The sequence below is a fragment of the Anopheles coustani genome, chromosome 2, assembly GCF_943734705.1.
Source record: "Anopheles coustani chromosome 2, idAnoCousDA_361_x.2, whole genome shotgun sequence".
NCBI lineage: Eukaryota > Metazoa > Arthropoda > Insecta > Diptera > Culicidae > Anopheles > Anopheles coustani.
The window spans coordinates 65,212,400-65,224,962 of NC_071289.1; the positions used below are offsets into that span (position 1 = coordinate 65,212,400).

General features: G+C 44.0%; 1 protein-coding gene across 1 annotated transcript; it reads left to right on the plus strand.

The window, feature by feature from the left end:
- Window positions 1-2,784: 2,784 nt before the first annotated feature.
- On the plus strand, window positions 2,785-12,132 carry LOC131263855 (uncharacterized). The gene is made up of 6 exons (XM_058266131.1): window positions 2,785-2,890; window positions 8,491-8,593; window positions 9,766-9,996; window positions 10,313-11,163; window positions 11,275-11,499; window positions 11,599-12,132. The coding sequence occupies exons 1-6, from the start codon at window positions 2,785-2,787 to the stop codon at window positions 11,931-11,933; spliced, it is 1,851 nt and encodes a 616-aa protein (XP_058122114.1). The 3' UTR covers window positions 11,934-12,132.
- Window positions 12,133-12,563: the final 431 nt, after the last annotated feature.

The window sequence follows — 12,563 nt, forward strand, 5'->3', positions numbered from 1 at the left end:
AAAAATATCTAATTTAAAATAAATGGAAAGTGTGCATGATGTGTGCTATTAATAAAAAAATATTAATATGAAACCGAGCCGCATGATGCGCGCGAAGGTATCCTCGGGAGGCCATAAGGTGAACAGGGCGCGATCACGACCACGGTGAACCACGGTGTTTGTTCGTCACCGGCGGCACAGCCAAAGGTTTCGAACCACCATATTTTTAGGACGAACGTCCTTCTTGCTAACGAGAACAATGTAAAATGTCGCTTTAATAATAGCGCACCGTCAGAGTTATAGAACGAAGAAGAAAAGAAGGAATCTGCCTAACCTGAGCGAAGAAAGTTTGTGCAAAAACGTGCTCGCTGGGAAATGGTAGAACCCTATGCACGCTTTGCTGTGTGGCGTCTGAGAAGTAGCTGAAGCGTTACGATTATATAATCACCGAAAGCTACCGGCTTCGCGAGCCAGAAAGTTTATCGGTCGGTTTATCGGGTAGCTTTTGCATACCAGGCAGGTCAAACTGGTTGAGCCAGAAACATTAAATGACCCGGAGTAAACATGCACTTGCATTCTAAACACATGTTTTTTTTTGTGATTTAAAACAAACATGTTATTATGTTTGATTACATTTCATCAAGGGAAATAAAGCTTAAAAGTATTTTTATTAAACGTTTTTAATTGAGAATGCATCCTGTTTATTTATAACTAGTGAGTAGTCTTTGCATACACGTTAGACACTTTTAATTTCTGCATAAATTTAATTTCGGTGCATAAAAAACATACAATGTAAATGATAACAATAATGTAAGAATTTCATCATATTTTATTTATAAAAAAAATGTCTCAACATCATAGCTTTTGTAACAACAAATTAACAAACTACCAACTGCGACAAAAATCATCTTATTAATTATAGACCATCGCAGTCGGCTCTAGCAGGAAGTGCACGGACCGTTTTGGCAACTTTGTGCCCGCCTTATGTAACGCCGTCATCACGCCGCGGCGATGCTCGGCCGTTGTCCTTCGCTTTCTCTGCATTGTCCGCACGGCGAAGTGGAGGGCTGCAAGGTTTCGATGCATTCCTTTTTTTCCCTTCATCGAACCGTGATGCAAAGGGCATTCGCAGAAACCTGTTTGGTTCGTCACAAATATCGCGCAAAAAATAAAAACAACACAAAGACATAGTTCAAAACTGTCGCATTGCTAAGAAGTATTTAAAAGGGGGTTTTGATGTAGCAATGCTGCTCCTTTGCATTGCTTTACGCCCTTTTAAACTGTTAAAAGCAGTTTTCACTTTTTTTCGCAAGAAAAATTACAAGCGCCTTATGTTCATCACCGGAAAATATTTACACGACAAACATGGGACGTAAACGCAAGAAACAGAAGCTGTTGTGAAAATCGACAGTTGTGGTTTTGTTGGAGATTGAAACCACAACCATTCATTTCTCTGTTGGCTGGGGAAATATTTACTAAGTGTTGAATATGCAAGTGGCCAACACAATCACTCGATTGCATTGGGTTTTGCTTTCCCTTTGCGTGAATACAAAATGTTTGTGCGCAACGAAAGTAATTTACCAATCTGAAAAAAGAGATGGATTGATTGTAGCATTAAAACAATATTTAAAAAAACCATTTAAAAATAAAGCCAAACTATCTAAACTAAAAAATCACTACCAATGAATGGATCGAAAGAGGAAACCAGAAGAAACTAAATTGACACCTGATAAAAAAAAACCCAACGAAACAAGACTCCGGACGGAGCCGGTCAGCAAACAAATGCAACCGGCGAAAGACGGAAACGTCCCAGTGGCCTAATGTGTGGATTGATGCATTACGCAATGCACTTGCACTGCAATGCACGCGGCCATAATCGGCATCATCATTCGCGGGTCGAGCGAGACAATGCAAAAAGTGACCGGCAACCTGAAGAGACGGGAGCTGAGTGAAGGTTGGGGCGAGATGATGGTGTCGTGCAAAGCGTTACGTACCTATACAGAGAGAAATTGAGCATCGCCATACCCTGCATTGACCGATGGATGCGTGATAAACGGTAGGAATCAGTTCTTTGAACATGCTTTAGGATTTATAGTAAGTGCAGAGATTTCCTTACTCTAAAGCGTGTTATCAAAATTCAAATGGATAAATCGGTTTATCTTTTTAACTTTAACACCCCGCTTGATGCATCGTATCGAAGTGTTTGTGGTGTCATATTACGATTGTTTTCTTTGCACTCGCGCCGACCCTTCCATTTCCACGACCTTTCGGTGTCTCCCTTAAGGGTTGTGCCGCTTCAACAACCGAACGATCGCGACGATGCCGGCCAGCGGGAGCCGGTTATTGCACATGTTCCATTGCCATCTCCATCTTGCTCCAGCGCCACGCTTCGGCTTCCTTGGTGGCGTTTCGGCGCGCTTGGTTTTAGTCGCGATCGAGCCGCGTGTCGCGTTTGGTCGAACATCGATTGCATCGTGTCGCATCGGGAAAACGTGGCCACGAAAAAGCTCCACTGGACTCGCACCGAAATGGATAGACTGCCCTGAGCTCGACACGGTTTACTCGGGCGTGTTTGTTTCGCGGGTCGTTGTTTAGATCAACAGGCGAGGGAAGTGGAGGCAGTGATTTTGGAAGCGTTAGTGGATACGTTTTTCTTGCTCCCTTGGCCCCGGGTGGAAATTGGCCATGTGAGTGTTCCTGTGTTGGCGTAAAGTTGGGTGTTCCGGAGTACACGACGGAAGCGCCGCTGGGTGGGCGCGCGAGCCGGACGACCACTGGCACATTTTCTTCACAGCATTGGCAACGATGAAAACACTGCGGCTGATTGTTTTGATTGTGCAGCGGGTTTTGATTACGGCGGCGGTTTTCTTCGCGGCCGTCGTGCTGATCCACTTTACCGGCATCGACCCGAGTGAGTACGAATGAAGCGGTGAAACCGGCAGCGAGTTCTTTTTTCCCGCTCCGTGGGGGTATTGTTGCAGCTGACAAGCAACCTTTCCCTTCGAGTGGGTCGGAATTGGCGTGTGAGGAAATGGTTTTGGTTTGTATTTGCATACATGATTGATTTGTGTGTTTGTTGTTCGACCAACCGTCGAAAAGGGAGCTTCAAATTAATGCAGGTCAGCCAAGGCCAAATATGGTGTCTTGATCTAGTTTCGCATATTTTTGGTCGATCTATTTACGGAAGTTAACTGTTGAGACCTCTCAACCTTTCAGTCGTTGGCGATAAATGTGATTAAACATTGTGTTGTTCGTTGGAGGGCATCTTATAATAGTTTATAAGAAAACATTACAACTCTCAATAAACTCAACAGCTGTCCCACGCGTTGTACTGAAAGATTTCACGTTGGGTCTTAACAAAACGGAACGGAATCCAAACCATTCCTGAGGTTGCATCCGTCCTTTGCTCGACTTAAAAATAATTTCCCATAAAAATTTAATTGCAACGCATTTTGTGCTTCCCCAAGAGCTCGTCGTCGTCCTTGCCGTCGTCGATTGCAAACGATTTCCCGGTGGAAGACGACCTCCCCGGTGGCCGTAAATATTATAATTCAACCAGATTTGACACCTTCACCGTGGCCGACCGTGGCTAGTGCAGCTTTTGGCGGTTTAATAAAACAAAAATGGAAACGGTATGAAGCCGTTTGGGGAGTGGATAAAGAACGGAACCCCGGGCGAAAAAAAGGGGGAATAATAAAACCACCCAAGAACCGGCACAGATTATGACAGTATCCTTTGAGAGCACTTGCTTGTTGCTCCCCCGTGAGGGGATAATAAAAACGAATGTTGTTCGGGGTGGATCAACAGAGCATTCATTTCTCTTCAGGAAAAGACAACAATAAAACATAAGAGAAAACATCCCTTCCGCTTAGAGTGTCCAAGAGAAATCCATTTATTCTAATACGGCTGGGCAACACTAGAAAGTGAAACAGGAAAATACTTTTATTTTTGCAAATGAATTATTTTATGGCGTGCAAATATAAATCGGATAGCTGTTTTCCTTTTCGGAGTGAGCTAATGAGTGGGCCCGGGAGGGGCGAAACCCGAAACCGTACCCGGCGGGGGGGTTTGATGCACAAAACTACGATGAAAAATGATCGCAAGAAGTGGAGGAAAAAAACAGGAAAAATCCCCCATGTTTCACCGTCGACCCAAAACCCCAGCGGCGAAAATCTGGTTTCGTCACGATTTATTCATCTTTTCAATGCCCTCCACCAGAACGAGCGGAGAGTTCGGAGCGGCTCGAATTATGTTTTCTTCGAATGCTTAAAAATATCATTAAATGTGGTGAAAATTCGATTCCCTCGCTCGACGGGTGGTCCGGCCCCTCGCCGACCCCTTTTGCGCCGCGCGTATTCCTGCCCAAACCGGCGGAGTCATTAAGCTTTGTCAGCTTCGAGCGAATCCTGTTTCCGATGGATGGATGTCGCACTGCTCCCTAGTGTGTGTCCCTCGGTGGTCCCCGTTGATTTCGTTGCGTCTTTCGTTTCACCATGTTTTTTTTCTGCTTTTATTTTCGCATGTGTGACAATCAACTCGAAAGCGAGACAACACAATACAACGGGCCGAATTGAGTGTGTATGTCTTTGGGTGTCTGATACGGGGCAGAGTTTACAACCCACCCAGCATCCCAGGGATTACCGACACACACCAGGTCGCAGGTATGGCCGTTCCAAGCCACACGGCTTCCACCGTTTTGTATTCGCAGCCCTTGTCCACCCGACTGTGGGACGTGTCCAAGCCGAGGAGGACATCTATTTTTGGGCGGCCCCACTTCCCACCAGGACAAGACTGACCAGAGCGGTGGTAAATGCGACGTCTGTGTGCGTGTTTCTGTGTGTGTGTGTCCGTGGAAAACCGCAGCGTGCCAACGGGCAATAAGTGTCAGGAAAATTTATCTAGCATCGGTGAGGCGGATCTCGCCGAACGGATCTCGGCGTGAGTCGGGTCCGGTCGCCCGGTTACGATTTTTACGCTAATGACGCTCCCGTTCCGACATCCCGGGCGGGAACCAGGCCCAAGTCTCGGTCCCTGGCTGTGAAGTTTTCGGGATGCTTTTTCCTTATCTTCTACTTTCATTTTTATCGCGCTCTATATCTCGAGAGCCATCGGAGCACGGGTATCGATCAAAGGGCGACCTATACCGACGGACATCCTTTCCCGTGTTTCACCCCCCCCTCTCCGCAGGGGGAATGGGATGAACCTCACCATGTGGAGGAATGGTTTGAATCGAAAACTATGCCGCTAATCGAAAAGAGCAGTTTCGTTTCCTGGCGGCACAAGATTGTGTAACCGCGCGTTACAATCAGCATCCGAAGGGCAACAACTATAATGTATGATGGCGCAAATGTGTTAAATGGCGCACTTTGCATAATTTAGATCACCGGTAAGCCGTCGGATTAGTGCTACAATGACACGGTTTTAGCGAGACCATGGGCCTCTAAGGAGAAGTCGTCTACTCTAAGTACTATGGATGGAGCACCAGGCACATTCAACACTAAGAGCATAAGAATTTTCTTTGTCGTTTTGTGTTAACAATAGTGGACATAATTGAGAGAATGTATAAGGGTGTAACAAGCACAATAACCAAGTTTCAGCAAGGGAATTTGACACAGAATAATACATTTCTTTTGCAAATTACGATTCATAGTTGTTAGAGTCTTATAATTGTGACATATGGGATTCGTTTGATACACAATTATCGCTTAAAATGCTATTTAATGTTCCATGTTTTTATTTCGAATTCTGATAATGTTTTGATTAAAACATGTCATATCTTTTTATGAAAGTTGTTGTAAGAAGGAATCTCTATACGAAGAAGTTTATTTATCGATGATTTTAGCATTTATTTCAATGAATATCTCAGAAAAGGTATGTAAGTTTTGTTTTATATTTTTAAAAGATATGTGCATAACGTGAGATACCTATTTTGGTAATCGTTACAATATAATGTTGATTTTCTCTGCTTTTTATCTAAACTGTTTGTTTGTTTTGAAAAGAAATGTTTTAAATATGGTTTACTTATTATTAAATCCAATATTTTATTTCTTTTAAATGTATGAAGTAGATCAAACAATTTGTTTTCTGACTAATATGAAGTAGCATTTTGGTAAACGTAATAATATTTGGTTTTCAATATTGCTTACACGTCTCATATGGTTTGTTAACAATACGTTAAAAAAGTACTAAGCTTTTTTGTCAAATTAGAGTTTCATGCGAGGAATAAAACAATTTTTTTTTGTAAAAACCACCGCCCAGGTGTCTTAATACCTTGTCTTAAAGGTATTCTGTGCTGCGTTGTCCTTCGGAAATAATTCATCCTTTTGAGCAACAATTAATTAGGACTCGCGACGGTACAAAGTGTAAAGTGCCTCTCGTCGGCCGGTTGTTGTTGACTGTCTCGTGCTCTCGTAAAGGTTAGATCCCTTTGCCCTTCCCGAGCGAACGGGGATCGGATTGACGCCAACGATGTCTAATTAGCTTGAAATTATGTCGCACGGACAGGAATGTACCTCAGCGACTTTGGAAAAATGGTTTGTCAGCGCCAAACAAATTGTGCTGCAGCTTCTTAGATGACGTGTGGAAAGGGAAATTAAATGTGCTAAAGTTCACCCGCAAGGTACTAATAACAACCAATAAGATACTTTATATTGTCCAATTGGTTGGCTTTTTTTATCGCTTAATATCTCCCAAAACCTTTCGTCACGACGGCCATCCACGTGGGTCGGCTTGAGTTTTTTGAAATATTACACCCCCTCTCCGAGTCGGGGATCGTATTTCCGCGTGTGGAGAACATGAAACAGAGTTGTCGGTAAAGGGGTGATATCTTATTATAAAAAATCCTTAACGTCACGCTCTAAAGGTGACGCTCCAAGGGTGACGCTCCTACTTGGATAAAGTGACGCACTAAAATCGATGCAAAACCTCATTTTTGTATGGACATTTTCGAAACGCTCATCCGATTGCATTGCATTGATCACTATAACAATCAGCTTCCTTGGAGAAAATGGAGGGATCGCTATAGCAACCACAGTTAACCTGGGGAAATTAACACGATTGAAGAAAAGTAAAACGGGTTTTTCAAAATGGTTCTAAATTTTGGGAAATCCAAAGGAATACAAAGTACAATGTCGTTCCCGGGCATTATGCGTTCGGTTGAACAGGCATATCAAGGAAACACCAGATTGATAATGTATAGTTCAACATGGTTCAAAAAAAAAAAGTGCACCAAATCCGTGTTCGATATGCACGGGCAAGTTGGCTCAGCTCGATCACTCACTTTTGTTGGGTATTTTCTAATACTGGAAATGCACGAACAATTCTAAGAAAGATTCATATTCAAAAAAGTAGAAAACACTTTAAAACAAGCACGTATTGCACGGTTTTCTACACAAAACACTATCACCGAAACAATCACAACAGGATTCAGAAAATCACAGGAGAACATCATATTTCTCGCATGATTTCAAAGTTGACCGCATTTTTCTTGAAAAGGCTATGCCTACATTTTGTCAAACAAAATTAGAAACGGTATTTAAAATATGCGATGGCCTGCAGATTATAAAACTTACTCATACCGCATTTATAACATGGCCAAAATCAGTAGGAATCGAAAACATATCCTTCATTGAAAGAAGAGGGTCTCATACTTCATTGAAATAGGTTAAATCGGACTGCTACGTATGGCATAGTGATAGTTTCTGATTTTTGGCCGGGTTACAACACGAGCCATAGGCCAAGCTTCTAATGGCATAGCCCATGGAGCAAAGCTTCCTATTGAGACAATGCTCTTCCAAACGGCATTGAGTAGATGCAGCGTTTGAATTATTGAATCTACCGTGTTCACTATATTAGATCTTCTAAATTATGCGAAATTTAAATTCTTCGTTTGCAATTAACCTGTATTTCCCGGGTACCCCTTTTAGTAAGTAGATAAGACCGGGAATATTTGTCGACAAATTAGTCATTTCATGGTGCTTGGCAAATAACCGGTATTGGTCCTGTTATTTTTCTAAGACTGAATTTGGCGTTATGATAGTCAGGAAATTATTGTGTCCGGGCAATGTAAAACAGATAAAGTCTTCACTGATCAACAACAACAACTGTTTGGCCGGATAAATGCTTGATTACCATTTAGCCATAAGCATATCATTAGGCAGCCAGTGAGCCGGGATTTGGATTAGCCTCTCACAATTTGATACAGGTTCACACTTCTAACTGGGCTTTGATTTACTGAATTTTCTACAATTCTACTAGATTCTAATGCAAATTCTTCATCAACATGGGCCCGTGTAACCGGGCCTTTATACCTAGTTTTTAAAAGCAGTCAAAAGCGACACGGTCACGATTTCTGGGTGCGAAGATAAACCGATCGTGCGACGATCTCAGCAGGCCAGTTCGTTTGCCTGTTGCTTTCTTGTGATTGTGTTACATCGATCTGTAGGAAATATTAATTTCAAGATGTACCGTTCCATTCTTTTCCTTCGTGATTTGTTTTTTTCCTCTTCACAGAAGAACGTCCCATTTCGTGTGATCGAGTCTGCAACCGGGCGGAATGGCCACGGATCTGTCGCTTCGAGCTTGTGGTGGAGAAACGCACATTTCATCGTGACAGGTAGGTTAAGTAAGGCTGGCAAAGATTATTAGTCAACCAGCTTTGATGATAAATCATCCTTTTTCTCTTGCTGCTGTTTTTACATTTTTGTTGACGAGCTGATGGTTCTAGGAAAAATCGTCAAAAAATGCCACAACCAAAATCTTTTAACACAATTGGGTTGAAATTTTAATTTAGCCAAAACCGTAAGCTTACCAAACGTGTAGAAAAACAAGTTTCAACATGCGGAACAAGCCATCCAACGTTTTTATGCACTAGTCAACGCGAATGGTCCCGGTTTATGTCTCGTGCGTCATGTAGGCTAATGCTCGAGCGTCCCATAAATAAAATGATCATCAAACGGAACCATCAATCAGCCGGCTCGAAATTTTTGTTCCGCATTTCGCGCAAAAATTTCGCCATGAGCCGCCATAGTGAATGTAAAATCAATAACATGGTAGCCGGTTTTATTGCGGTGCTTGCTTTTACTGTCCACTTTTAACTGCTTTCCCCGGAACTGGCGAACGTGTTTTGCTACTAGCGCAACAAGTGGTGTTGTTCGTTCCTATTTGTCGGCCTTGAATGTTCTAGAGGATATTTCGTCAAACTTTGCATCAATTCTTCCCGTTTTATTACTCCATAATTGGTTGGTAGGAGTTTGCGTTGAACAAGACGTTGGGCGAACCTGTCGCTCAGTTTCCAAGATCAAATCCTTGGAACAATCAATATGTTTGAAGCGATGTATAAATCGTTTCGCCCAAATTGTATATAGCAATTAGGTTTAAAATATTTTAACACATGTCACAGCGCTGATTTATTAACGACACCCTACGTTTGATGTATTGACAAATTTCTCATTCTTTTGCCATCACGAACGACTTCTGTTTCGCATCATCATTTTATCCGAGACGAACATAAATTGTTTGAGGTATCGTCCCGGCTTTAGAGTCGCTCATAATTTAGTCCACGCCTGGGAAAGTGTTCATCGAAATGTCCCTTTTAACGCCTTCGCGAGGGAAACGCCCTAGAGAAGACATTTTAATTCGTCAAAACCTATTCACGCACGCAGTGGTTGGCAGATGTAGGCCAAAACCGCAGGAGATGTTTAACATCGTTTATAAGCACGTTGATTTAGTGAAGTAAGTGTTCGTCCCTCTTCACAGAGCCCGATACCAGGAAGACGCTCGGGAGAGCAACATCACGTTAACCGCTAAGAGGAAGGATCGTCTGGTGCTTGAGCTCGAGTCGGACCCGGCCTCCATTTACTACACTGTAAATGGGCGTTACGTCGGACCGACGCTGAAGGTGTGCGAGAATGATTACCTCGTGGTGGACGTAGAAAATCGGATCCCCGGAGAGAGCATTTCGCTCCACTGGACCGGTCAGAGCCAGCGTAAGACCCCTTTCATGGATGGGGTACCGATGTGAGTAGCGGAGTTATCGATGACACTTAACAAACAGATGAATAAGGGATATATCCAATTATTGCGACATTTTTGTACATCGTTAAACATTAAGCTAAATACAGTTTTTTATGTCTGGAATAATTAGGAAAATTGTTCTATAAAATTTATACAACTAAAAACTAATACTACTGTAGTTTTGGTATCAGTTTCAATAAGAATTTCTAAAATCTTATCAAATCTTGACTTTTATACGAAATGGCCCGTAATGGGACATTTAAAATAATTTCTGAAACTTTGTTGAATCCTAACATTCATAGATCACTCTCCTTTTCAGGATAACTCAATGTCCCATTGCCAGCTACACCCGGTTCCAATACAAATTCCAGGCGGACAAGGCTGGCACTCAGCTGTACCACGGTTTTGCCGGTTCGGAGCGGACCCAGGGCCTCCTCGGTGCGCTTGTTGTCCGGGCTTTTCCCGACGCAGATCTAAACTCAAGCACACCGGACCCTTTTTTGTCCGACAATGTGTGGCTCGTCACGGAGCTTCACGGCCGGCTGGCGGTGAACGGGCGGGGCGACTGGCAGCAAACGCTTCCCTCAAGTGGAAACTCAATTAGGGAGCATCGAGTTCGCGTGCTGTACGCCGGAAGCTGCCCGCTCTGGCTGGAGCTACCCGGTCACGAGCTAAGACTGCTAGCTCTCGATGGGAACCGGCTCGACATGCACGAACCGGGCCCTGCTGTAGATCGGGTGCTACTGCACGATGGTCTCCGTGTCGACCTGGCGCTTGCCCTGTTGAGCGGCGAAACCATTGTGTCAGATTATGAAATTCGCCTAACGCCGCTGCCTGAGAACGATGCAGGCCAATGTGACGGACCAGCCATATTTTCTCTTCACTACGAATCTCGCAAGGACCGTGGATCCGCGAAGTTGTTGGAAAGCGAAGGTATTGAATATAATTCTATTTCTCCGGCGTCGTCTAGGGCTGAAGATTGGGACGGACGAAATTCGGCCCGACTGTTAGATCTCGTTGGTAGTCTTTGCCTGTCCAAAGCGGGTATTGTGTGCTTACAGGACATTCCGGGTGCTCGGGATAGCTTTCCAAAGGAGCTCCACTCGTACGACACCAGACTTGAGTTTACAGTCAACACGCAAACCGTGGCCGATGATGGACCCTTCGGAGGTAGGTACAAGGCTGGCGAGCTGCGGCACCGATGAGATAATAATAATTATCTGAAGCCGGCTCGGACGAGAACGAAACGGTTATTAAGTATCGTCTTTTTGTTCGCCGCAGAAGCCTACCATGAGACGGTGCACTCCGTGAACGGGTTCACCTTCGCCTTTCCGTCGGCGCTGATGCTGATGCGCGAGATGGCCAGCGCCGGGGGACCGCGGGCGCACACATGCGGCCATCGGCGCCTGCCAAGAAGCTGTCACCCGATGATGGCACGGTGCGAGTGTGTCCACGTCGAGCACCTCGAAGCAGGTCACCGGGTGGAAATGGTCCTAATTAATGCCGGTAAGTCTGCCTCCGACCCAGCTTCACCGAATGCAACATTCACACGTTCCCAGTCTCGTTCGCTCACTCGCCCATTCCCTTCCGCTCTAACTGTGGCAGATCCTTCGCACGATTACGTCTATCACCTGCACGGGCACACGATGTTCGTCGTCGGAGTGTCCACGGGGCACCGGAGTGAGCCAGGGAAGCTAGCGCGCAACCTGCGGCGTCCACCGCAGCGAGACACAATCGTCGTCCGGCGGGACTCGATCGTCGTCGTGCGATTCGTTGCCAAAAGTGCTGGATTGTGGATGCTGCGGGATATCGGCTCGCCGCAGTGGTCCCGCGGCCTGGACGTCGTGCTGAACGTCCGCGCGCACCCGACAGATTTCGACATTCCGTACGACTTTCCCGCCTGCCGACATTTCATCGGGCCGAGGTATTTTTTAATTTGATTCGTCAAGTTCGATTCGACAGCACCGGTTGGGATTCGGCTACGCAGATAGAAAATTCGTTAGCAAATGTGATAGAAATTTGAGTATTCCATAGAAATGGTAGTATAGCGTTGTGAAGGCCAAGCAAAACAATATAAAAGCATCAGGGAAGTGTGATTGAAAGGAAAATATTTAATATAAGTTATCCATAAGGGCAACTTAAAATAAAAATTACTGCACCAAACTAAACACTTGTAAAAGATTCACTAAGTCAAAGCTACACCTTTCACTAAATCTACGTTTAAATATCACTGGGTCACCTATGCAATATTCAAAGCTACAAAAATCAATTATGTTGAATTTTTTGTAACAAAAACTCTTATTATAACACCATCGATTTCTGTAACACTAATGTAGCTATTCTGTTTTAAAATTGATCATATGGCGCTGATCGTTAACTTGTTCTTTGAAAATCTTGCATTCAACACACCGCATGTTGCATACAAGATTCTTAAAGTTGCTGTGAAATGAAGTTTTTACTGCCGGAGCTCTTTTCGTGGATTAATACTTACCTGCGTCATGGAAATTTAAATTCTGGCAAAAAGTATACTATGGAATCATGTTTCATTGTCAAATTAAAAATCACAAACA